Source organism: Nelumbo lutea, chromosome 2 (genome assembly GCF_056320005.1).
Source record: "Nelumbo lutea isolate HS-2025 chromosome 2, American lotus-T2T, whole genome shotgun sequence".
Classification (NCBI taxonomy): domain Eukaryota; kingdom Viridiplantae; phylum Streptophyta; class Magnoliopsida; order Proteales; family Nelumbonaceae; genus Nelumbo; species Nelumbo lutea.
Window position 1 is genome coordinate 603,981 of NC_142685.1, and position 27,931 is coordinate 631,911.

Here is a 27,931-nt window from a genome sequence, read left to right on the forward strand (position 1 = left end):
CCACTCTCCCTCATTTAAAATATTTATATTAATTAATAAATAGTTAAATACGGTTAAATAGTGCTATTACAAAAAATTAATAAATACAGTAAGTTATTAAAAATTAAATATTCTTATTAGTATGATTAATAAATTACCAAAAATTAATAAATATTGTTATTAATGAACTCATTAACAACTTTTTATAACTCTTTAAGTAATTTCTATAAAATTGAGAATTATATTTAACAACTATAAAAAAGATCCGAATCTTATCCGATCCGTTTTCGGGACCAGATCCGGACTTTTATTGGGGTAAAAGATCCGAGCTCGAATGGGTGGGCTTATCACATAAATGTAAATGGGCTTCATTTAGAGTCCGGACATCCATGGTCACCCAATTGGTAGACGATTACAGTCTGTCCGTAAACTTCCATTTTAGAAATGGGAGACAGCCGCTTAACAACGTCCTATAAATACCAATCAGCAGAAAAGAACTTTTGTTTCTTGGAACTCACTCCATCTCTCCCCTTCTCTCTGCAGAATTCACAAGATCAACCATGGCCGCATCAGCGATGGTTCTCGACCTAAAGCCCTCGTCGTCGGACCCACCGCCTTCGATCCCTTCTTCTAAGGCCGACCTTTACGGCTTTTCCAATCAGTTCATCTTCTCCGACGAGGATGATCTCTATGGACGCCTCAAATCCCTTCAGCGCCAGCTTGAGTTCATTGATATTCAGGAGGAGTACGTGAAAGACGAGCAGAAGAACTTGAAACGAGAGCTTCTCCGAGCACAGGAGGAGGTGAAGAGAATCCAATCGGTTCCGCTTGTTATTGGTCAGTTTATGGAGATGGTGGATCAGAATAACGGCATTGTCGGATCGACGACCGGCTCGAATTACTATGTCAGAATCCTTAGCACTATTAACAGGGAGCTCTTGAAGCCTTCGGCGTCGGTGGCGTTGCATCGCCACTCGAACGCCCTTGTCGACGTGTTGCCGCCCGAAGCTGACTCTAGTATCTCTCTGTTGAGTCAGTCTGAAAAGCCTGATGTAACCTATAATGTAAGTTCCTATTATCCCAAACTCATCGTTTCGAGAATTAAACATTTTCCTAAGAACTTGTTTTAGAGCTTTTGCTTATTTGCATATGGAGCTAAAGGATGATTTAGAGTTTGTGGAGAAAATCCTTTTATTTCCTTGAACATTTTCGGCTGGTTAGGTCTTCTTGATCTAGTGCATCATAAAAAAATGGGAGTGATGTTGTGTATAAGCGTAAACTATCAAAAAAAAAAAAAACTGTTGTGTATAAGTGTATAGCATACCGGCATCCTCAGAAGCAAAGGCAAAATAAAAAATAATGAAATCTAATCCATAGTTTTTCTTTCTGATGTTCCTTTTTTGTTTTTTATAGGAAGAACAAAAATGCTGACCCTCTAACAAGTCTAGTGAGGAGGGAAAAACTAAGAAGGGAAGTTTTATTTTGTGAGTTTAAAAATAGGTGAAAAGGGCTGTTTTGGCGTGTAGGCTTCTTAGAAGAGTGGAAAGTGGCTGCACAAGTTATTTATTTATTTTTTTATGAATAAAGATTTTATTAATTCAAATATCCAAGCTAATACAAACATCGCCTGGAGAATAGTAAGAAAAGCAAATATCGAATTACAACTGAGCCCAATACAGATGATCCCTATTTGACCCTTGCTTGGATAAACAATCAGCCATTTCATTTGAAACTCCCCACCCACTGTATTCTCAAATACATATTTCATGTCAGCCAGACGGCCACTCGAATTTCTTGATTTCATTCTTATAATGCCACACAAGGTTCTTCAACCACCTCACGACTACTTTGGAATATCCCCTTCAATCAGTAGGTGTTCCATGCCTAGTTGATTGGCAAACTGTACTCCTTGTAAGGCAGCTAATGATTATGCCTTAACAGAGTCTCCAGTTCTCAATGGACCCGAGTAACACAGTGAAACATCTCCAAGCTTGTTTCTCAAAATCCATCTGATCCCATAAGGGCCTGGGTTACCTTGACTGTTCCCGTCAAAATTCAGCTTCAAAAAACCTTTAGAAGGGGGTGCCCAGCTTGAATTTACTCTATTCTTTATGGAGGAGCAACTTGCCACTGCTGACCAATTCCTCCATATCTCATTGAAGGAGAATTGGTGAAACAAATCCAATGATTTTAACCAATGTATTGCCCTATTCAACACGTAGTCCTTTAATTCTTGTCGGCTTTTCTCCTCTAAGAAGATTCTTGCATTCCTTTTCTACCCAGATTGTCCAAATCAGAGCTTCTCTTGCACACATGCACACAATTCTTCTTCTTCTTTTTTAGGCCAGGCAAAGGTAGAAGGATCAAAGAGCACGTTTATCTCTACTGGCATTTGGTGATTCTATGAGAACTGAAGTACTTGCTCCACTGTGGGGCTTGAAATTTAGTACATCAGTCAACAGTGGAGGGAGATTTGGAAGCAGGAATGGAGTAGCTGAGAAGTGGTTCCAAAGGCTCATGGCAGCACAGAAATGCTGTGAGAGAAATTGAACAGCTGGGAAAGGAAGTGGGAGTCAGTTACTCATGGACTTGTAAACCAGTAAACTCAGTGACTGACTGATACAATGGAAAGGCGATGGGAATATAAGGCTGAAATATTCCAAGGTGTTATGTAAATTGAATATCTATATTAAGTGAAAGGAAGGGATAGATAGCAATGCTGGCCTATGCTAGGGGTGCTTGACCCTTCTTGTATCTATCAATGTTATAAAGTGTGGTGGCATGACACGAGGAGTTCCACTACCTAGAGGTGTGAGGCATAGTTCAGAATGTAAGTGGTGTAAGCCTCTCGAACACAAGGAGGCGTAAGCCTCCTTAAGAGGAGGGGGATGAGGAGGAGGAAGGGGAAGAGGAAGAGGAAGAAGAGGAAGGAGGATCTCATTTTTCTTTATTTTTAATAACAATCTTTATATTAAAAAGAATGAAGATGAATAAAATTGGGCTGCTTTGGAAAAGGGGGTTGGGGGTCTTCGCCCCCTAGCCAATGGGTTCGGGGGGGGGGGGGCACTTTCTTTCCCTTTATCTATTCTTCCCTTCCCTTTCCTTTTCTTTTCTTTCGTTTTCTCTTTTTTTTTTTCTTTCCCTTCCCTTCCCTTCCTTTTTTTTTTTCTTTTCTTTTTGTCTTTTTATATGAGGTGCGCATGAGGCGCATGAGGCATACACCTCAAGCACACCTCATGAAAAAAGCATATGAGGCGTATGCCTCTTGCACCTGAGGCGTTCGTCTCAGAGGTGTCAGCGCCTTAGGGTGTTTTGGGGGCGCCTCGCCTGGAGGTGCGCCTCTAGGCATATGCCTCCCGTGCCTTTTAAAACCCTGGTATGTATCCATTCTTTTGCCACAATTAATAAAAGTTAACCTTTCCAACCTTTCCAATCTAAAAACATTTGTTTAAACATTCTTGAATCACATACTTGGAAAAGTTTCTTTACATATATAAGAAATTGAAAGAAGTGCCAATGCAAACCTCTAGATTGTGGTTGCCTACTATACTCTACCATCCAGTTTTCTCCTCTATTTCCCTTTGTATGTTGCTTTGGGTAACCGAGATTTGAATCTGAAAACCATGGCCTAATATTAGCTAGCCGACCCCTTTGATTGAAAGAAGGCCAGATGCCTTCAAGACTCTAAGCTTTGAGGTCTAGGTACAAAGTGGGCTTACCTTAGTTGTTAGGATTTCCTAAATTTGTTGTTGCTGCTGTTGTTGTTATTATTATTACAGTGTTGTGGTTACTCTATAACCAAGATCACACAGTTTAAACTTGAGGAATTTGGCCTTTTTGATTTGTAGATATTAAGGTCCTTTCTATTTTCTGTTTCTCGAATGTAGTTACAAGTGAAATTATGGACCTGTTTGGCCACTCTATTTCTCTGTAAATATGGTTTAACTCTCATAATAGAATGCTATTCTGAGACGAAAATAGAAAAGACCCTCTTATAAAGAGAGTACCAAGATCCTAATGTGAAAAGGAATAACAATGAAGGATGAAGGGAAAATCCATGAAGCAAATTGGAACCAAACTTTTATTACTAAGGAGGGGGGGCTTGGGCATCAGGAAAATCAAAATGTTTAATGAAGCTTGTGGTGGAGAAGCTTGATTGCAGAAAAATTCGGAGTTACACCCAAGGGGGAACTGGACTTTGGGTATACTCTTCTTATGGTTGCTCAATTTAGAAAGGAATTCTGAAATACAGTAGAAACTTTCTGAACAGTATTTCCTTCTGAGTGGGGACTGGTGATGTGAGCACCTAAATTTTCTTGTTAACTGAGAACTGAAGCTCTAGTGGTTGACTCCTACCAATTGTTTGGAGGCCAGGTGGTGTGAGCACCTAAATTGAGGAGGCACTGTCATGACTGGGAATTAGCTGACTTGCTAGATCTACTCCAACAGTTGGGTAATCAGAATTTATGGCCAGGTTGATGAGTGGTTCTGGAAAAGGGAAAAGAGTGGTCTCTTCTCAGTCAAATCTTTTGTGAGAACTCTTAGCAGTACCCACAATGTTCACTTCCCCTTTCTTCTGGCTTGGAGTCCCTTAATTCTATCCAAGGTTGGGTGGGTTCCTGTTGTGGTCTGCCACTTTAGAGAAATGCCTCATCATGACCTCTTTGCAAATCAGAGAGGTGCAAATTACCGATCAGAATTGTGAGTTCTGCAACTAGGACATGGAACATGTCAATCACCTCTTTTTTCATTGCCAGACAGCCTATAAAATCTGGGATTATTTTATTGGTGCAGCATAGGTGACCTAGGTAATGCCATGAATCCAGCTGGGGCTACTAAGGGCCTAGCATAGACCTGGGTGTACTGCCAAAGGAAACTTCATTTAGCACCTTGTCCCTGCAACCATCATCTGGACAATATGGTCCAGAAGAAACAGAAGTCTTCTCCCAAAGGTCAAGATGTGTGGAGGATCTGATCAATGTAGTGATTGGCAGAATTGGATCCTAGGCATCTGTGTCCAAAGAGTTTGCTGATTTGCTCATGACCCATCTTTGTAATGGTTTAATGTTGTCGAATGCTTGATGTCCCTGTGGGGGGTTCTGTCTGGTGAGCTGCCTGCTGCCCTGCCTTTCTGTTGTGCCATTTGGCCTCATAATAATAAGATCTTACTTTACCTTTTTTTTCAAAAAAGGAATAGCAATCAACTAGTGGATTTCTACAGATTGGGATGAATTTACTCCAAGGGACAAAGAACATACCTATCAATTTGGTTAACCCTGAATAGCACCCCCAAGTATGTATGTCCTGCTTGCAGTAAGGTTAAGAATTAAGATTATCAAGAGAAATAAACATAGAACAGAGGGCTTTTGCTCCATTCCTTCACATTAGGATCTTGAATGTCACTCTCTTTTATTATAGGTAATTCTTTTATTAGAGTGTGGTATTTTGAGAGGAAATCCAATTAACTCAAAAAACAACATCCACTTGTCTAACATCAGGCCCCTTACCTTCTTAATTCTACATTGTTTTAAAATTGGGAAGCACAAATGTGTTAGATGGACTCTTCTAAATGGATGATGTGTTTGGTTCTGGCACTCCATTGGTTCTTGAGGGGCGCTTCTACCGTTCTATGTAACCATTTCATTCTTATCACTTATCTTATTTAACATAATGAACAGTTAGTGCACAACATGAATGTCTTTTTTATATCAAATATTACGTAGCAAAGAAAGCAACATTTTAGACCCCCTTTTTTGTAGGTATATAATGTTAAAACTTAAAAATATGAACTATTTTAATAATACATACTTTTCCATAGATGTGTCCATGAGTCTACATTTTCTTGTATTGCAAAGTTATACTCTTTGAGTATATCTTTCTTTTGATTAATACACTTTTACTTTACCTCTTCAAAACAAAAGTCATACTCTTTGACATGTGTAGGTTCTGATTCCCATATCTGTGTCCAATGTCCATGCAACACTGCACAGGTGAAGTGCAAGGGGTATGTATGTAGAACCAAGGCTCAAGGCAGATCCCAAGGTACATACCTGAAAATTTTCAAAAGAAAACATGCAAACCTAATAGAAAAGAAAACAAAATATAAATTTAATATATAAGAACAGAAAAACTTTTTGCCTACGGTTAAGGAATGGTGGAGTGAAGAATTGAGAGAAGTAAAATGGGAAGGGGTTAGATTCCACAAAAAAACTAAAAAGGTTGAGAGGCAAATTAAAAGAATGGAATAAGGTTCATTTTGGAAGAGTGGAGGAGGTAAAAGCTAGATTATTGGTTCAGATTGAGGAGTTAGATGCAAAAGAATCCCAAGGGATGATGGATGAGCAAGACAGAGAAGTGAGGAGGAAACTGAAGAAGGAGCTAGAGGAGACTTTGTTGAGGGAGGAGATTTCTTGGAGACAAAAATCCAGACATAAGTGGATCAAGGAAGGGGATGGGAATGCCAAATTTTTTCATGATTTGGCTAATGGGAGAAGAAGGAAAAAATTGATACTAAAGCTTGAGGTTGAGGGTGTGGAGATAACCTCTCAAGAGGAGATTGCCAGTAGGATTGTGGATCACTTCAAATCCATCTATCAAAGACCATTAGAGAATCGGTTAATAGTAGGGGAGGAGAATTGGCCAACTTCGAACCGAACAGATAAGGGATGGCTGGAAAGAATGATTGAGGGAGAGGAAATTAAACAAGCTGTTTTTTCTATGGATAGGGCTAAAGCATCGAGCCTTGACGGATTTACAATGGCATTTTATCAAGATTGTTGGGACATAGTCAAAGAAGACTCAATTGGAGTATTTAGAGAATTTGAGGATAACAATTTTGTGAGTCTTGGAATCAATGCCACCTTTATAGCCTTAATTCCCAAAAAGAATGATGCCAAACACCCCAAAGATTTTCGGCCAATTAGCCTGGTGACAAGCATTTACAAGATTCTGGCAAAAGTGCTCTCTAGGAGGATCAAAGTTGTTCTCCCCTCTTTTGTTAGCCAAGCACAAGGAGCCTTTATTCAGGATAGACAAATTACAGATTAGATCCTTATTGCAAACAAGAGTGTGGAAGAGATAAGGAGATCGGGCAGGAAAGGATTTGTTTGCAAACTAGACTTGGAGAAAGCCTATGACTTAGTGAATTGGAATTTCCTACTGGAGATGGTGAGAAGACGTGGTTTTGGGGATAAATGGTGTAAGTGGATAAGAGGATGCTTACACTCTTGTCGTTATTCAGTGCTGGTGAATGGATGGTTAAGGACTTTTTTCCAGCCAATAGAGGCTTAAGACAAGGGGATCCACTCTCTCCTTTCCTCTTTACACTTGTTGCTGATGTTTTTAGTAGGATGATTTCCAAAGCAGATGAGGAGAGCCAAATAAAGGGATGGAGAATAGGGAGTAGAGACATTCCAGTAACTCACCTTTAGTTTGCTGATGATATTGTTATTTTTTGTGAAGGGAATGAGTTAAGCAAAGTGGAGAACCTTAAGATTTTAATAAGTACCTTTGAGAGGGTCTCCAACTTGAAGGTAAATCTTAATAAAAGTTGTGTGGCTGGAGTAAACTTGGAGAATAGGGAGATTGAATCCATTGTAGAATGCTTAGGTTGCAATATTTCTTCTTGGCCTTTGACATACTTAGGACTACCCTTAGGAGCCAACCCTAAAGAAAGTAGTTTCTGGGCCCCTATTGTGGAGAAATTTGATAAGTGCTTGGCGGCTTGGAAAAAGAATTACATTTCAATAGGGGGTAGGCTAACTTTAATTAAGGCTACACTTGCCAACCTTCCAACCTACTTCCTTTATGTGTTCAGGATTCCTCTAAGGGAGGCTACGAAACTGGAGAAGAGAATGAGGGACTTTCTATGGGAACTAGGAGAGGTGAAAAAGGATCACTTGATCAGATGGGAGATAGTTAACAAACCAAAGGAAGAAGGGGGTTTAGGGATAGGAACATAGTGTTGAAGAATGTGGCCCTTCTAGCGAAGTGGCTATGGAGATGGCCCCGAGAGAGAGAGAGAGATTATGGCATGAGGTGGTGGCAAGCATTCATGGTTGTGCAGGAAATGGTTGGGATTCCGGGATATCTCGTCGAGCTACCCTTACTACACCTTGGAAGGTTATACATGGTATTCTCCCTCGCTTCCTCAGATTCATCAGGTATGATGCTTGTTCTGGTAATGCTATTCTTTTCTGGGAGGATATTTGGGTGGGTACTCAACCCCTCAAATATTGTTTCCCTTCGCTCTATTCCTTTTCCCTTTACAAACATGAGCCAAATGCAACTTTTCTCCTGAGCCCGTTAAACCCCTTATCTTTAAACTAGGACTTTGGATTTCGTAGAGGGTTAAGGGATGGTGAGTCGAATTGTGTTATTGAGCTAATTCATTTACTAGAATCCGTTTGCTTGGACCCCACTTCTTCTGATCAACGGATTTGGACTCCTCTTCCAAAAGGTACTTTTACTTGCTCTTCTTTTCTAAAATTCCTCAGTTCTAACCCCTCTTCCCAAGGATTCTCTGTCAAAGAAGTCTGGGCGCGACCTGTTCCCCCAAAAATTGCTGTATTCTGCTGGGAAGTCTTCTATGGGAAGATCAGTACTTTGGAGAATGAGGACTGTGTCCATTTGCTGATCTTCTGTTCCTTTGCTACAGCTATATGGAGGTGGAGCCTTTGTCTATTTGGAGGTAGGTGGTCTCTGCCTTCTGATTTAAGCTTGTTATTCAACCCATCTGTCTTTGTTTGGCACACTAGAAGAGGTAAGGTCATGTGGAGATGTGTCAGGGCAGCCACTCTGTGGACTCTTTGGGAGGAAAGGAATGTAAGAATTTTTTTAGAGAAGGAAAGAGGGTTAGATGAAATGAAGGATTGTATCCTAACAAGAGCAATCCTTTGGCTGAAAACTGTGGATATCTTTGATGACTTCTCCTTTGATGATTTGTGGAGAAATTGGCTAGTAATAGCCAACACTTCAACAAAGAAGGATAGAATTCTGTCAGAATGGGTTCCGCCTTTGGAAGGTGTCATTAAGCTGAACTTGATGGAAGCAGCCAAGGCAATCCCGGGCCTTCAGGTATAGGGGGTATCCTGAGAAATAAGGACAGCAACATAATTTTCCTATTCTCAGGACCGGTGGGAGTGGGGGATTCCACAAGGGCAGAAATACTTGCTGCAGTACAAGGAATTCAGATCGCCAACCAGCTTGGGGTGGAACATCTCCTAGTTGAAGGGGACTCTCAGGTGGTAACCAGGTGGCTCCTAAACTTGGATACCACCATTTGGGTCTACAAAGATCTCATAAAAAAGTAAAGTGGTTAACCGGCAATATGAGAGTTGAGGTAAAATGGGTTAGTAGGTCTTCTAATTCTTTGGCTGATGCTCTAGCCAAACATGGGGTTTCTAGAGAAGATCTTTTTTGTGCTTCTATGTAAGTTGTTATTAATTCGGAAATCAGTACTTAACCAGCCCGGAGAGGTTGCAACTCGTACCTTTCCATGAGGACTTTGTACTATTTTTATTGCTGATTTATAAAATCATTTCAATTATAAAAAAAAGAAAAACTTTTAAAAAAGAATGGCAAATCTAAATTCCCAAAGAAATATTTCACAAAACCTATCATGAGTACCATCTAATAAGTTGAAGAGTTGCTAACTGACTTCTTCAGAGCACAATGGAGAAGACCTTCGTTCAGGCGAACAGATGGAAAAAAACAACTGAGACTGGAAAAGAAGAGGATCCTACTGGAGGAATCAAAAGCAAAAGGTATACCAGTTCTGAAAATCAGGGAAGATAGAAGAGCAATGGTTCTACTGGATTTGGAGATTCTGGAAACTGGTTTAAAGGTTTTGTGGACAGACTGATATTTGCTGTGAAGACACGGGGTGGAAGAATGAAATGACTAGAGACGGGAAGAAGTTCACAGCTGTATACAGGTGGAACAAGAATGGATGGTTTGTCACATTAACAGAAGGATTTGGGCAAGGAAAAAGATAAATGATCTGCCTGCCGGAAGGCAAAGCAGGACAGGGGTGGAGACTGTTGGCTATGACTTTAGGAGAGGCAATACTGAATATAGTCAAGCCAATAAAATAGAGACTCAAGAAAACCGGAAAACAAATGAAACAATAGTTATAGAAGAGGAACATGTAGATTCAAAAACAAACCATGGTATGATGAGCAACCAAGAAAGGGAGTTAACGATAATGGCATCACCAACTGGTTTCAAAATGATATGGGAAGAAAAGAAAACTGATTGGGTGAGAATAAAATTGGTGAAGGCAAAGACTGAAGTGAAAGACTAGAAGGAAATACTACAAGCAATCATGGAAAAGATAAGCCCAAAAGAAAAGGTGTTTCTTAATGATAGAAAGGCAATCCTGGATATTGGGGATCTCAAAATGGATCATTTGACTGTGGAGACTCCTACCGGTGCGGCGACAATAGAAAATTGGTCGCTGGCCTGTAACGAGAAGCTCCTCACTGAGTGCACTGCAACTATCAAGCTGATTGGACTGCTTTTCAAACTCTCGCAGGAGAGACTATTTCACAAAATAGCAGCTGTTTGTGGTGGTTTCCTGGAAGCCTTATGTCTGAAGCATACATAGCTTTCAAGGTGCCAAGGCGAGGCTAGGCGACTGGGGGGCGCCTTATTGCCTAGTCGCTTAGGCGCCCGCCTAGGTGATGGGTTTTTTATGTTAAAAACATAGCTCCTAGGGTAGTTCCCTAGGTACCATAACCATATTTCTTTAATAATTATTCATGGTTTTCATAAGAAAAGTATAAATTTCATATTAAAGTATAGAAAATCAACATATTCATGAGAAGAAAAGGAAGAAGGAAAATAAAATTCAAAAAATATAGGGGCTGAACCCTTATTTTTGTTATAGGAAAAGAAGAAAATAAAAAGTATTGGTAGTAGTAGTAGTAGAAGAAGAAGAAGTAGAAGAAGAAGAATATATGGAAGAGGAAAATGTGTTGATTAGATAAAATTTTAAGTTCTTCCTTTACTTATTGGTTCAGGTTTTTAAGTCTTTGAGGGCTCAATACAGCATTTAGCAATGTTTGTGTTTATTAAACCCTAATAAGTAAGAAAATAATAAAAAGAAATTAGTATATAAACACACAAAATGATTATTTTAGTTTAATAATGTCTATTTTATAATTATAATCTCAAAAAAGAATGACTAAAAATGTATTTTATAGTAGGAAGTAGAAAACTGCTTGGCGATTAGGTGAGGCGAGCCTCAAAGGGTGCCTTGTCGCCTAGGTGTCGCCTTAACAACTGTGGTCTGAAGGATCTACAAGCAACAATGATTAAGGTGGTAGGAGTGAAACCAGAAAAACTACCCCGAGCTGTGGAAACCTTCACTAAAGATTGCTGGAGAACGATTTGGGTAGCATCGGAGGTCAAAGCAATGCTGTGGTGTCTAGAGATGAAGGAAGAGGAAAAAGCTGACGTGTCCTCTTGGAGGCCATGTGGAAGGAGCTGGGTGGACCGCCCAAAAGGTGAAAGGGGAGAAGAAGAGTGGGAAGCTGAAGGGGCGGATGAAGATGGCTAAACGAGATTTTTTCCCTTAATGGACAAATTTTCAAATGTATTTGAATTTAATCCTATTGCCCAGAAACCCTCTTATGCCCAAATTTTAAAAATGAAAAATAACCCAGATGATCCACGTGGCACTTCTAATCCTACTGGTGTCTTTGGAATCGATGGTGTGAAGATAAATGTCAATCCGGACCATCGACTTATATCAATTAACCCTGTGCAAACTGGGTCATGTGACAACTTAAAGAATCATGTGTCTGGCTCATGGACGTCGACTGGGGATGATAGTTTGGGTCTACCATCATCCAAATCGAGCCTTGTAAGGTGCTCCCAACCACTTGCGGTGGTTTCCATTGTAGAAATCTATGTAGGCGGCTCTTCTTCAGTAGTGAAAGGATTCAAAGCTCATAAAATGAACCTCACGTGGAAGAAGTGGGGGGTGGAACACTCAACAACCTCAGAAAAACCTAATTCGCGCTATAATAGAGATCTCCATGACCACGAAGACTCGGAGGAAGAAACGGATTGGGAGGAGTTTAGGGATGTTGAAGATGAAGTTGATCAATCTTCAAGTGTGGGTAGCTTTAGTTCAACAAAGGGCTGCAAATTTGAAGACCTGGATTCCCTTGGTATCGAGCTTCTTTTTAGAACAAATTCAAACACGGAGCTCCTGGAGTTGAAGGAAACAGAAGTGGGATTGACAACTACAAAATGCGGGGATATTTCAGAACAATCATAGAGAGAAAAGGATGTAGGATCAAGCCAAACACAAAAGCAGGAAGACAGTCTTGAGGTCCTGGGCCTACCAAACGAGCCAAGCTTGGAAACACATGAGGAACAAAACATTTAGCTGTCTAGGCGTTGGCTGAAGAGGAGCCTATCCCTACTCAATCGAACTCTAGTGGGGTGCCTCTCACCTTCGTCAGGGAGTCTCTAACCCCCCCTTTCCTCCCCCTCTTCCCCATTCCTAGTTCCATCTCCTAATTCCTATTTTCCTGCCTCCTGTGTTAACTTGTGTCCTAAGGTTATTGTAGATCCAGTTTTGGAAGCTTAACCGAATGTGAATAGTGATCCTAATGCCACAGGAAAGAATGGAAAGGGTAAAGAGACGGGTAAATAGGTGGAAATTGTAAATCTAGTCCTAAGAAATCTAGCAACCCTATTGGAGGGGGAAAAGAATCTTGAGAAGAGCCTAGATTTGTGAGACTTGAATGTAGTCCAAATGTTGGGTGAAAAGGACTTAGGACTACTCAATGAAGGACCTGGAAAGGAAAGACCACCTACAACCTCCCTCAAGAGAAAGAGCAACAGCCTTCTACCCCTGGGAAAGATCATCTTGCCTTGAAAACCTACCTAAGGAAGGATTTAGGAGGAAATAAAAAAAGGAAGAGGAAAATGAGTGAAATGGAGAAGTTAGCTTGTGGAATCTCCTATGACAAAACTGAAATCTGCAAGGAGAAAAAGAAAGGGGATTAGGCTGGAAAAGAGGGAGGGATTTACAAAAATCCTTTGTAATGAAGATTCTCTGTTGGAACGTAAGGAGATTAGGGAGTGCAAAAAAGAGGAGGATGATCAGGAATGTCCTAAAAAGATAGAGACCGAATGTTGTAATGCTCCAATAAAGAAAGCTCTCTAACCTAGACAAAAGGTGGATAAGAAGTATTTGGAGTAATAGAGGGCTGAGTTGGTCCTTTGCCCCTTCTTGGGGAGCTTCTGGGCGTATTCTCACAATTTGGAAAAATGAGGAGGTGGAGTGTCAGGAAGAAGTAATTGGTTAGTTTTCAATATCAATGAAAGCAAAGAGATTGAGTGATGGAAGGGAATGGGTATTGACAAATGTCTATGGCCCAAACTCATATAGAGAAAGGGACTCCTACTGGGAGGAATTAGCTGCAATTAGGGGTTTGTGGGAAGGTCCATGGTGCTTGGGTGGAGATTTCATAGTTTTCAAGGTACCAAGGCGAGGCTGGGCGTCAGGAGGGCGCCTTGTCGCCTAGGTGATGGACTTTTTTATATAGAAAATATAGATCCTAGGGTAGTTCCCTAGGTACAATAGCCATAGTTCCTTAATAATTATTCATAATTATCATAAGAAAAGTATAGAAAAAAGTAGTAGTAGTAGTAGTAGTACTACTACTACTACTACTACTACTAATCAAAGAATGGAATAAAGAAAAATCAAGGAATGGAATAAGGTAGAATTTGGGAGACTTGAAGACTCAAAAGAAGGAATTGCAAAAAAGATTGAGGACCTAATTAAAAAAGAAGGCCTAAGGACTTGATCTCTTGGAGACAAAAATCAAGGTGTAAATGGCTTGTGAAAGGAGATGGCAATACAAAATACTTTCATTCTTTGGCAAATGGAAGAAGGAAGAACTTGATATCTAGTATAGACGTGGAAGGGTGGGTGGTAACTTCAGAGGAAGAAATAACTCAAACTTTCTTAGAGCATTTCAAATCAATCTTTGCCACCTTAGGAGAGAGAGTTTTGGATTTGGGGGAGTTAGACTGGATTAGGCTACTAGAAGCCCGGGCTGCAGTCTTGGAGAGAAGCTTCAGTCCAGAAGAATACATGAAATAGTGTTTTCAATGGAAAGATCGAAAGCACCAGGGCCTGATGGTTTCTTAATGGTTTTTTATCAGGATTGCTGGGAAATTATAAAAGATGACTTATTGGAGGTTTTTGAGGAATTTTATCAACAAGGGGAAGTCTCACCGTGAGCAAATGCCACTTTCCTAGCACTAGTGCCTAAGAAGAAAGAAGCCAAAACTCCAAAGGACTACAGTCCCATAAGTCTTGTCAGTAGCCTATACAAGATCATAGCTAAAGTGTTGGCGGGAAGATTCAAATCTGTGTTGCCTCTGGTAATCTCTCAAAATCAAGGAGCCTTTGTGGAAGGGAGGCAGATAATTGACCAAATTCTAGTGGCTAATGAGTGTGTAGCAGAAAAGAGAAGATAGGGAGGGGTAGGCTTAGTTTGCAAATTGGATTTGGAAAAAGCCTATATGGTGGATTGGACTTTCCTCATGAACCTGATGGTAAAAATAGGTCTGGGAGAAAGATGGAGGAAGTGGATTAATGGTTGTATTAGCTCAGCACATTTCTCAGTTCTGATTAATGGTATGGCAGAGGACTTCTTCCCAGCTAAAAGAGGTCTAAGGCAAGGAGACCCTCTTCCCCCCCCCCTCCCCCTGTTCACTCTCATTGCAAAGGTCGAGTAAATTGATGACTAAGGCTGATCTCGAAAGCCAATTCAGGGGGTGGAGAATCGGAAGAAATGAGGTTGTGACACATCTGCAATTTGTGGGTGACATAATCATTTTCTGGGGGAAAAGTTGTGTGGCTGGGGCAAATTTGGGAGAGGAGTACTTGTCACTTTTGGCTTAGATCCTAGGATGTGAGGTGAGAGCTTGTCCCCTAGAGTACCTAGGTATGCCGTTGGGAGGAAACCCTAGAGCAGAGAGTTTCTGGAAACCAATAGTGGAAAGATTTACTTAAAAATTATCATCTTGGAAGAGAAACTATATCTCTTTAGGGGGAAGAATTATGTTGATCAATACCACCTTAGCTAATCTGTCCACCTATTGCCTCTCCACCTTTAGAATCCCGGTGAAAATCGCATAGCAATTAGAAAAATTGATGAGGGATTTTTTGTGAGAGCCAGGAGATGAAAAGAAAGATCGTTTGGTGAGATGGGAACAGGTGTGTAAACCAAAGGAACAAGGAGGCTTGGGAATTGGGAACCTGATTATGAGGATTACAGCTCTCTTAGGAAAGTGGTTATGAAGATTTCCCTTAGAAGAAGATAGATTGTGGCACAAGATCATTGAAAGCGTTCTTGGTGTTGCAGAAAATGGCTGGGATGCAAAACTGGCGCCTCACACTTCTGCAAGTTCCCCTTGGAAAGTAATCTCTGAGGTACTACCTACTTTTTTAAATTCTACCCGTTATGATGTGGGATGTGGGAACAAAGTCTTATTTTGGGAAGACCTTTGGCTTGGGGACCTACCACTCAAACTGCAATTCCCAGTACTATACTCTCTAACAAACCTCAAGAACGAATTGGTTTCTAGGTTTGACATGCCTTCATCACATGGTTCAAATTGGGATTTCAGGTTCAGAAGGGGGTTGAGGGACAACGAGTGTGAATCCCTTATCCTTTTACTCTCTCTCTTGGAAAAAAGGTTTTCTTGGATCAAAATCTCTTGGATGGTAGAGTTTGGTACCCCTCCCCTAATGGTCACTTCTCCTGTGCTTCTTTCTTTAACCTCCTTATTAGTTTAGAACCCTTGGGGGTAAATCTCCTGGTGAGAGAAATTTGGTGCAAACCAATCCCTCCTAAGGTTCAGGCTCTATGTTGGGAAAGTTTCCTTGAGAAGTTAAACACCTTGGACGTTCTTCAGAAAAGAAGGCCAAATAATTGCTCTCTTCTCATGTGTGTCTCCTTTGCAAGGCCAGTGGTGAGACCCTTCCTCATTTACTACTTTCTAGTTCATTTATTTGGGACTACTTCTGCTCTCTTTTTTGGTTGCAGATGGGTACCCCCTCAGGACGTGGCTAGCCTATTTAACTCCAGTTTCTTAAGGCAACAGAAGAAAAGGGGAAGATCTCTATGGAAAATCACAAGAGCAGCCTTGGTATGGACCATTTGGGGGGAGAGAAACCAAAGAATCTTCCAAGAAAAGAGTAAGTAGGTCAATGGATGAAGTGATTGAATGCATAAGGATCAGATCTGCACATCGGGCTAAATCTTTGGAGCTGTTTAGAGATGTTTCCACAAATGACTTATTGTCGAAATGGTCTGAAGTGGTACAAACAGATACACACAAAGTAGTGATAATGGAATGGAAACCTCCAAGGCCAAACAAATTGAAATTAAATTTTGATGGGAGCTCCCTTGGTAATCCGGGGAGGGTGGGTATGGGGGGAGTTTTCAGGAACCATCTAGGTGCAGTTGTGGCTTTATTCTCTGGGCCAATTGGATTTGGTGACTTGGTTAAGGCTGAGACAGTGGCTCTCTTACAAGGACTAAAACTGGCAACACAGATGGGTGTTAGAGAGCTTGAAGTGGAAGGAGATTCCTTATTGGTTATTTCTTGGGCGAAACAAACTAGTTCAACTCCTTGGAAATATAAATTTGCTTTTAGGGAAATTGACCACCTTGCAAAAAGTTGTTACACTAGCTTTGGATGGGTAAAAAGAACAACAAATGGATTAGAAGATGTTCTCGCAAAGCAGGGAGTGGACAAATCCACTCTATTTTGGGCAATGTTGTAATCTGTATTAGTAAAATGGGGGCATGGTAATCAGGGTGGCCATTCTGGTTTCCGGTGTATTTGGGCTACTGTGTAGCCAGTATCTGTAATTTTTTCAAGCATTAATAAATTACTCTTTGTGCTGAGAAAAAAAAATCAGAAAACCTATCATCTCAATTTTGTTGGAATGTTGTGGCCTTGTACGTTCAAGTACGTCATAGAATAAACCATTTAAACTCTAAGCATTGTAAGTACACCCTACAATATAATAAATTATATATTTAATATCAAATTCAAGGTTAATTCTTAAAAAACATAGCATCAGAATAGGAGATGTACATCTAGGTTCAGGTGTAGTGCACGGCATGAAATGAGTCTTACTTGTGAATACCTAAGCATTCATGAGGTGTTTTAACTTTTAAAAGCACAAGGTGCAAGTCAAGGGGATGCCTTTTTGAAGCAAGGAGCAAAATTTTTCAAAATTTCAACAAAGTGCACAAAAAAATGCAAAAAATTCATAAAGTAAATAACTAAATTTTAAAAATCATTCTTTTAAGTATAGATTAAGAATTTAAAACCCTAACGTACACTCGTTCTTGTTTGGGCTTGCCTCAAGGGGTTTGGGGGTGGAGTCCCCCACCTAGTCACCATTCTTAAAAAATCGCAAAAAGTACATAACTTAACTAAGGCGCAAGGAACACCAGGTCCGCACCTTCTTAAAGCGGTTATACTTGGTCCTAGGTGAGGCATATGCCTTAGAATGTACCTTGCATGTGTGCCTGAGGTGCGCCTTTTTATTTTAAGTCACTGACCTAAGATCCCCTTTAAAACATTGTTCTACCATTTTTGGTAAGTAAAAAACATTGTTCTATTTGGACCATGATCAATGAAAAAACTTCTTTTGTGGTAAATATTCTATCTTGAAGAATCTATTCTGTCTTTAATATTTGAATTAATTCCTAAAGGGGGAAAGAAATATTCTGACAATGGGAGGCCTATTTATATTGCTAATAAGAAAATACCGTACCATTATTTCCAATTTAAAAAATGCACCATTGTTTTAAAAGGTGCAACTCTAGTGTGCCTATGCTTGCAGGCAAGGCTCATTTTGAGGGGTGTGTCTCACCTGGCTTCTTTCTATCTTTTGATGAGTTAACCTAGAAGTTGATGTTGAACAAATAGTTTATTGTGTTGTAATTATAATTTTGTTGTTAGAGTTCAAAAAATGTAACCTATGTAGGACTTAAATGCACAACACTATAAACTTTATGTTAGTAACATGAGGCTGTGGTCAATTGAGGGCCGCAACTTGGGCCTAAGGATGTCAATGGGTCGGGTTAAATGGTAAACCCAACTATAGGGTCGGGTTAGGGTTTTGATTCTTTGACCCAAGTCGGGTTTGGGTTTTGGCTGACCCGTCATGCCAGGTCATGATACCCTGCATATGTACCAAGTATTCTTGCAATTTTTTGACTTCTAACTTTATAGGCTTAAAGTTTATAATTTATTTATTTGTTGATTTTGATTAATGTAAAAAAATAACACCTTAGAATCTATAAAACAATTTACTTAAATTAATGTATTTTAGGTCTTCAAAATGTGTTAAAAAATACATTTGAAATTATATGGGTCAAGTCAGGTCGGAATCAGGTTAAACCTTATAAGGTTAGGTCGGGTTCGAGAATCGTGTATTTTTAAGCCAGGTTGGGTTGGGATGCTAGAGGGTCGAGTTAGGGTTGAGTCAAACCCATGCCGTACTTTATTCGATGACATCCCTACTTAGGCCCTTTAACCCAAATCCAAACCAAACACATTGGGATGGGTTGGGTCAGACTATTTGTTTAGGTTAGGGTTAGAGTTGACTTATGCCAACCCAACTCCGAATATACTATTTACAAATGTAAATATGTATTATTGTCTTGTTACATGGAGACATAAAATGGGTCAAGTCGCCTTACAATACTTGTGCCGTGCATGGCCTGAAACCTTGGGTCGTGCCAAGTTTAGGGGGTCCAAGCCCATGAGCTGGCATAACACGACACGAGAAAATGGCCTGGACCACAACTCAGCTCGTCATGGACCATATATATATTCAATTATGTTGTACTATTTTTCCAATTTCATTGTATTTTCCACTTCATTTTATTATTTCATATATGGCCAATTGTATACATTAAAATTCATGTCGAATAAAATTTTAAGACATTTCCCAATTTGTTGTCTATCTTGTTAAAATTTTCTATTTTATTATTATTTTTTTCGGTTTTTCTTAAAAGAAAGAAAATTTGTGCCGGTCTGCAACCCAACTTCTCGGCCGTGCTGGATTCCCCTCTTGGCAGATTTGTGCCAAGTAGGCATCGTGCCATCCCGGCAATGCCCACATTACAGCTCTAGGGCTACATACTATCATAATTCCTTTATCTTATCTCTTAAGCTCTTACCCTAATGACAACTTGTCATTAGTGATATTCATTACATACTTTTATGTTTTATTATTGCTGATTTCATGATTTTAGATTTTCAATAAAGGATCTATCATAATTCATAATAGACTCTAGTAATTCACTAATTTGGAATATTGTACTAAAAGAAACAAAAAAAAATCAACTAAGAAAATACCAATAAAAAATATTATTAATATATGGTCATGGAAGTTCGAGTTTAGGTCTCTTAATCAAAGACTAAGAGAGTTTGAGAGATCTTATGATAATACAATATTACCTTACCTTTCTCCCAAAAAAAAATTGAGAGATTTTATGAAATTTTAAGAGGGTGGGATAAAGGCCTGGCTAGGCCATCAGTTTGTAACTGTATTTTTTTAGTGATATGAGCTGCTTTAAGCAAAAAAGGTATGCTAGGTTGCAGCAATATGTTGTATCTTGAGTGAAAATAAAAGTGAGAGCCCAGATCTTCTGAAGGCATAAACTCTGGGAACACAGAATCCAGCAACACATTGGGAATATCTCCCGTACATGTATCTTAAATTCATGGGGAGATGTTCCCAATCTGTGGCTGGAAGCCCATGCTTGCAGAGTGATTGCATGGTTTTTGCTTTCAGAGATCCCATCGCTAAAAGTGAGTAATGCTAGGTTATTCGGCACATTTTCTACTTTAATTTGTTGTAAGTTGAAAATTTTTTCTTGTTATTTCCATCTTGCTCATTTCTCTTATTGCAAATTATGGAATTGGGAAGTTATCTATGTTGTTGTTTATAAGTTTACAGGTAAATGGGTAATGCTGATTATCGAGGAGAATTTGTGTAGTTAGGATGTAAAATACGACCTAGCTGTTCTTCTTTACTTTTTTTTTTTTTATTGAAATTTAGGTAGTTAATAAACTTGATTGCAAACTGAACTATTGAATTAAGTCTGAGTTGGGTTAATTTTTCATTGGTCAGCTAGCATTTGTTTATGTCATGTATATGTTGTCAGATAGCACTGTCTGCTATCGTTTCAAATGCATGATGTCCTCTCATCTTAACATGTTTCTGATGGGTCAGGATATTGGAGGATGTGACATTCAAAAGCAGGAAATCCGTGAAGCTGTGGAATTACCTTTGACACATCATGAGCTATATAAACAGATTGGCATAGATCCTCCTCGAGGAGTATTGCTTTATGGTCCACCTGGCACAGGTAAAACAATGCTTGCCAAGGCTGTTGCTAATCATACGACTGCAGCCTTCATAAGAGTGGTTGGTTCAGAATTTGTTCAGAAGTATTTGGGTGAGGTAAACTGCTTTAGATTTCCTTTCTTCTAACCAATAGTTTGGCATGTTGCTTATTTGCTGCCTTATACCTTGGTGGTTCTCATGTAGAAATCTGTTGCTATAACCTAAAGTGCTTCAATTGTGATCTATATAAACATACATCTATGGTCATGCACATATCTGTAAAAGCAAACACATTCACATTTCACATATATCAGAATATTTCCTGACTCCAAATGAATGCGTGGCTATTTGTTTTTCTCACTATAAACAATGTTACACTGGAGATTTCAACTAGTTTCAATATGAGTATTACGACTCAAATTGTGGCAGACTAGGAAGATCCAGCATCTGGCTTGGCATCCATATGAGTGATGGATGCCAGGTGGGTTGGGCTGGGTTTATGGTCAACCCTGGCCCAGCCCTAAAATTTGGGCTTAAGGCCCGAGCCCAAGGTCAAGCCCGATTTTCTCAACCCGAGCCCAGCCCACACTGTAATTTGTTACACTCAGGTGGTCAATGAACCCACTCTAAAATTATACATATATATGTATTTATGCAAATATGTATACAAATGTGTGTGTAATACACACAAACACACACACATATATTTATATACATGTGTATAGTTGGCCTGGGTTTGGGCTACCTAAGGGCTAGGCCTGGGCCCGGCCCGAAAAATAAAAATGCCCGATTTCTTGGGTCCAAGTCCAACCCAAGGACCGAAAATCCAAGCCTGGCCCATGTAAAATTTTGGGCTGGGCCGGTTCAGTCTCGGATTGGGCCTGCCCAAGTTGCACCCTTAGCTGAAACGCTGAATCATATTCCACTCTTTTAAACATGCACACACACACACAAACATGTAGACCCTAGGGGGTATGCTAGTATTGTACACTGTTACATCTAACATGAAGACAGATCTACACTCCTTGCATTTCAACTTTACTTCTATGATTAGTCTTGGTATAGCAGTTGCACATGATGTTCTTCTTCCTGATTCTTCCTCTAAAGCCATGTTGTAAAGGCTTTCTCTTTTAGATGGGCTAGGAATAAGCCTCACCTATCAAAGATTAAAAACAATACATGTCAACAGTATGCTGCATGCTGCACCATTTCCATGGGTTTTCTTGGGGTGCAGGGGATGGGGATGAGTATCTTGGGCTGGACCAGAAGCAAGCCTTTTGACATAGGGTGGAAATACACAGAAAATATGGGCCTACCACCCATAGAGATTGAAACAAGGAGAAAGAACAGGTCAGTGCATCTGTTATGATGGGGTGAGTGAGAGGAGGGTGGTTACAGTGGGAGGTGATAGTGAGAAACATGGGTTTCGAATTTTAGGGGGCTTCTTTGATTGATAAATATGTGGATAGAGAACAGAGGAAGGTAGAGAAGACTTCTAATGTGGCTAGATGCTTTAAGGGGCGGATTTTTTTTGGACAAATTTTAACAGTCAGGAAGGGGGTTTATTTGGGGGTTTTTGATAAAATTTTCCCTAAAAAAATTTAACTGTCAGAAAAATCAAAGAGCGACCCAAGTTCTAAAGGTCTTTGCTCATCTACAAGGGGGTTTATTTGGGGTTGGTCCTCATAAGAAGGTCCATAAATGGAGAATAGGAAAAGATTCTATTTGAGCTAATAAAGCATTTTTTTTTAATAATGAAATGAAGTGAAGAATGGTGGGTTGAAGAGGTTGTTAATATTTTTGAGGTTCATATGTGAGAGTACACAATAGTAGCTTTTATTATTTTATCATGGAATGTTCTTTTTGTTCAGGGGTGTTTTTTGGGTTTTGATTTGTTTATTTGGAGGTTGGGTTTGTGACATTGTGTTACTGCATATGTTGTATTTTTTTTGGGTGATTTCTTATCAGCTTTCTTGTACTTTTTTTTTTTTATTTTGTAAATTTTGTTTTTACTATAAAAGTTGGCCCATGCAAGTGGAAACTTATCTATCTATCCTATTCAATAAAAACAAAAACATCATTTTTATGTACAACAAAAAATGTAGTGATTTTGAAAAGTATAGTACACATTTGTTGTGCATAAATTCATTGTGTACTGGCATGAATTTGTTGTTTGTTGTGCATAAATTCATTGTTTACCGGCATAAATTTGTTGTTTAATAGAACTCTTAAACTACAATTCTTATATCTTCCAAACATTATTCTTAAAGCTTGCCAAATCAGAACCTAGATATGTTTTGGATTCCAACCCTGCACAAGTCCATATAATACTGCTTTAATATTTTAATTGAAACCTACATGGTCTATTAGAACTTCCTTTTGCACAATAATAATTGTCATTTTGTGTAGCCATATTGTTCATTCTCATTTTTCTTACTTTCTGCTTGCTCCCTCCTGGATTTGGTTCATAACTCAGTAGTGATGGATTGCATCTAATCTTTTCGTCAGGGTCCAAGAATGGTCCGTGATGTTTTTCGTCTAGCCAAAGAGAATGCTCCTGCAATTATCTTTATTGATGAGGTGGATGCTATTGCTACTGCTAGGTTTGATGCCCAAACTGGTGCTGACAGAGAAGTTCAACGAATCCTTATGGAACTCCTGAACCAGGTAGAAATCATATTATATGGATTAAAAAGATAAGATCGTTGAAAGTAGAGATGGAAGAACATAATGACTTCAATTGCATGCCTCAATCTACTGTTTGTTGGGCTTATTACTGATTTTATAATTATGACGGACAAGTTACACTCCTGTATTGTACTATCCCATATAATTCAGATTTACTTCTTTTGTTTATTTATTTATGGTCCAAATGCTTTTACAGATGGATGGGTTTGACCAAACAGTGAATGTAAAGGTAATAATGGCAACTAACCGAGCTGACACCCTAGACCCTGCACTTCTGCGTCCTGGAAGGCTTGACCGGAAAATTGAGTTCCCTTTGCCTGATAGACGTCAGAAGAGGCTTGTTTTTCAGGTTAGTATTATGAACACATATATAATTTTCTCTCTACTATGAAGTTGTAAAGAACTAAGGTTGCTCATGTATTACTCTTTTTCACCATTATATCCATAAAATGCTTTTGCAGTTCAACATGAATGTCATTTGTCAAGAATCCGAATTTCAAGAGCCTTATTACTATCATTTTGTTCTTGTACAGGTTTGCACAGCAAAGATGAACTTAAGTGATGAGGTTGACTTGGAAGACTATGTATCTCGGCCAGATAAAATTAGTGCTGCTGAGGTCAGTTGATCCATCATATTAGCTCTTTATGTTTTGATAGAAAACTGTGTTCTTGTTTTCTGCTGTGGGTACTCTTGCAACTGATCCATCCTTGGTTATTGAGTTTTGTATGGATTAGGAACTACAAATGGTTTTTTTGTCAATCATAGTTGTCAAGATGACAAGGCCATGGTGGGAGGGGGGCCCTTGTCCTCTGGGGTACCTAGATGATGAAATTTGACAATAACAATTCCCTTGGAATATACCAATCAAAAAACAATTCCCTAGGAAAATACCAATCATAAAACAATTCCCTAGGAATATTATTAGTAACTAGTAGCAACTGAAGTCCTAGATATCCTAATATTCCATGTAACTCGAAACTCCAAACAATTGCCATTGATATACGGAGAAATGAAGCCAGATATACAGAACAAAGGGCATATGAATTGAATTATAACAATGTAGAGTGAATAAGATGAGGTGGTACAGGGTATTATATCTTTTTACAGGAGGCTTTTTGCTGAGGAGGAGGTGGTTAGATGGGAATTGGATGGAGTCATTTTTGATCAACTTGGATAATTTGGATAGAGATTGGCTCAAGAGGAGTTTGAGGAGGGGAGGTTTGGCAAGCTTTGCAGGAGCTTTATGGAAACAAAGCCATAGGTCCTGACAGCTTTCTTATGGAATAATTCTACACCAAATGTTGGGATATTACTAAGGCTGATGTCATGGTAGCAGTGAAGGATTTCTAGGTGAATGCCCAGCTGTCATAGGGTGAAAAATCTAACTTCAATTCCCTGATCCCTAAGCTAATTGGTGGCTCGGATATTAAGGATTTTCGTATTAGACTCACTGGAAGCTTCTACAAAGTCATTTCCAAGTTGTTGGCTAACAGATTGAGGAATGTGATGGAAAATTGGTCCTACCCTCTCAACGTGCTTTCATGGATGGTTGGAAAATTCCTGATGAGACCCTCATTGCTAATGAGTGCATTGATTCCCATCTTTGGCAAGGTAATCCCAATCTCATTTGTAAGCTTATGACCATGTGCACTGGCCCTTTGTTAACTTGGTTTGGTTTTATGTGGAGGCAATGGGTAACATGCTGCATTTCTAATCCTATGTTTTCAGTCGTCATCAATTGCTTTACTATTTCCGGAGTGATCCCTTGTCCCCATTTCTTTTCTCTCTAGTGGACTCTTTAGGGAGATTAATTAGCAAGGTTTTCAAGGGAGGATATATTGAAGGCTTATTTGTTTGCAGTGATGGTCCATTGGTGTCTTCATTGCAGTTTGCTGATGAAACCCTTTTTTTTGAGGGCTTGCCATGTTGACTTGATGTTTTTGAGGTGCCTTTTGATTTGCTTTGAGGTTGCCTCTTGGTTGAAGGCTAATCTCTAGAAGAGCTAACATATTCCTGTAGGGGATGTACCTCATTAGTGAACTGGCTAGTACATTGGGGTCTTTTGCTAGAAGCTAATTACAGATCTAGTGCTATCTGAGATTCAGTTATATAACGCTTTGAGGCTTTTGGGTTGGAAAGGGAGATATTTGTCTAAGGGGGAAAATTACCTTAATTCAAGTGTCAGTGGCTAAAATTTTGGAGAAGTTGAGAAGAGGTTTCTTGTGGGAAGGTGCCAACAAAGAGAAAAAGCTTCACTGCATTGCTTGGGCCTTTATTTACGAGCCTAAGGAGAAAGGTGGAGCTGGAATTAGAGGTTTAAGGGTCGTGAGTGATGCCTTACTGTTGGGGTACTGCTCAACACAGGGGAGAGAGAGAGAGAGAGAGAGAGAGAGAGGAGGAGGAGGAGGAGGAGGAGGAGGAGGAGGAGGAGGAGGAGGATTATTGGTTGCAAGTACAAGGTCATCTATGAACTGGACCGCACTTATTCCTCAACAGTCCTTCAGTACTAGGGTGTAGAAAGGGGTTATGTCTGGAATGCCCAAATTCCAGCAGTATACTAATGGATGGCAGGAGTATCTGTTTTTGGAAGAATTCTTGGTGCTAGAACCAACCATTTTGTGAGATTTCCCCTAATCTCCTTTTCCATTTGCCATTGCTTCTAACAAGGATGGGCCGGTTAGTGAATTTATAGAGATGCTCAGTGGCCAAGCAGTGTAGATTCCTAGTTTTCTTAGAAACTAGAGCCCGTTTGGTTTGCAGGAATAGGGGTCTGGAATTGGAATTGAATGACACATTTCAATTCCAACCATTTGGTTGGGAGGAACTGGAATCTGATTCCCATTCCTGGTGGAGTGGCTTTCCCCTGAATGGCCATTCCCTCCCCCTCCCTCGCAAACCAAACAGGCCCTTAAATGATTGGGAAGTACAATTACTGGAAGATTTGGGGTCCACTTGGTTAAGAGTCAGAATCGGAACCAAAATCCATCGGGGAATCAGAATCAGATGGAATGGATTCTTATTCCCAAGGGAGGGGTTGGAATGGCCAATCCACCAGGAATGGGAATGGGATTCTGATTTTGCCTAACCAAATGGTTGGAATTGGAATGGACCATTCCGATTCTGATTCCAGACCCCTATTCCTGCAAACTAAATGGAATCTTGCTGTGCAGGTTGTATGAAATGAAGGTTGATCCTAGCTGTAGGGATGTTTGGTTGTGGGTGGGGGGAAAAGATGACCACTTCTGAACTAAATCATGTTACTGTGCTTTATTGGGGTCCTTTGATAAAGTGGCATGTCTTGGATGTGGAAATCTCAGACTCCCTCAAAAAGCATTGGATGCCATGTCTGGTGTCACTTCTTTAGACTATTTCAGATTCAATGGTTTCTTCCGTATTCAATGGCTGAGCTAGTTTTGTCTTGGATGATGGGTGTGTTCTCAGCTAAAGGGAACTTTCTTAGGAAATGTCTGCCTTTTTCTATATGTTGGATAATTACGAAGTAGCAGAATTGCAGAACTTTTGAGGCCAAGTCTGAATCTTTGGAGGTGATTATTAGCAGCGTGGAATGGAACTTGAGGAGATGGGCTGGTGACACAAGGCTGTTTGTGGGAAATCCATCTAGCTGCTTTTCTAATCATTGGTCATCCATTTTATTTTGATTTCTATGTATAGAAGCTGAATGTATATGTTATGTGCATGTATACAGGCACTCTTTTTTTGTATTAGATTGAGAGTTGCTCACCTCCTTTACAGTTAATACAATTACGTTTACCACAAAAAAAATGAAAATTGCAAAGTTTATATAATACTAGGAGAATATAATTGATATTTAAACTAGCCGAATAAATTGTTCTGAAAGCAGAGCTCAATTTGTTCATATCTTATGAATAAAGAAATCCAATCCATTAAAATAGAAGAAAACTCAATTCAACTAAGCCTCGTTGTCCCAAATATATGGAGTCAGCTACATGAATCCTGTTCTGCTATTCCACTCTCTTCAATTCCATATCTATTCTTCAAAGCTGGACCCTCAAAATCGTTTCTCACTACCACCAACCAACCTTTTTTTGGGAAGTTTGTAAGAAACATAAATAATCTTATGATGTATGATATGATTCACAATTTGATTCAATTTAATTTTGTCTACAATTTATGGTACAATTTTCAGAATATTGTCTGCTGAATATGTTTAGTCAATTCATCCAGCAAATAAAAATTATTTAAGAGAAAAACAACTCTCTTTCCTCCCTTTAATCTCCCAACAAAGGTTTAGTCTATGAAGCAAAGCACAGATAATGTTGAGACAAACTTAGGTAAGTATTATTTGTATGATCTGTTGTTAAAATATATGGTGATTTGGGGTTGTCTTTCAATGTCTGAAACCACTATTGTTTTTCATGGTGGGGGATGCAGATCGCGGCAATTTGTCAAGAAGCAGGAATGCATGCTGTTCGCAAGAATCGGTATGTTATACTTCCAAAGGATTTTGAGAAGGGGTACCGGGCAAACGTAAAAAAGCCTGACACGGACTTTGAGTTTTACAAGTAAAGCGTTGTGGAACTGGAACCAGCCACCACATGGAATGGAGGAGAACATTTGGATACTCGTGGTATATTTGTAAACATTTGCAGACGCATAACTTTTGGAGTTGTAGTGGATGCGGACTTGCTTTGTATTTTTTATTACCATCATACCATGTTTACTTACCTTCCCAACTCCCAAGTGTTGAAGCTCTATAATTGTGCCTCGTACTCATTGCAGGCATTTCCCGCTCTGAATTGTTTAATTATGTTTTATTTTTAATCAATCCTGTACTGTAAACAATCAATTAGTCTACAAAACGTCAG

General features: G+C 39.5%; 1 protein-coding gene across 1 annotated transcript; it reads left to right on the top strand.

Moving 5' to 3' along the window:
* The first annotated feature begins 364 nt into the window (after positions 1-364).
* On the top strand, positions 365-27,891 carry LOC148867976 (26S proteasome regulatory subunit 6B homolog). Its single transcript, XM_088968875.1, has 6 exons — positions 365-1,043; positions 20,282-20,512; positions 22,904-23,062; positions 23,280-23,432; positions 23,617-23,700; positions 27,498-27,891. Exons 1-6 carry the CDS (start codon positions 540-542, stop codon positions 27,630-27,632), a joined length of 1,266 nt encoding a protein of 421 aa, XP_088825001.1. The 5' UTR covers positions 365-539; the 3' UTR covers positions 27,633-27,891.
* Positions 27,892-27,931: the final 40 nt, after the last annotated feature.

Excerpts from the sequence above, each read along its gene's own strand:
- LOC148867976 (XM_088968875.1), top strand. The coding sequence starts at position 540 with ATGGCCGCATCAGCGATGGTTCTCGACCTAAAGCCCTCGTCGTCGGAC. Across the intron at positions 1,044-20,281 it reads AGCCTGATGTAACCTATAAT|GATATTGGAGGATGTGACAT; the intron begins GTAAGTTCCTAT and ends CTGATGGGTCAG. Across the intron at positions 20,513-22,903 it reads TTCAGAAGTATTTGGGTGAG|GGTCCAAGAATGGTCCGTGA; the intron begins GTAAACTGCTTT and ends TCTTTTCGTCAG.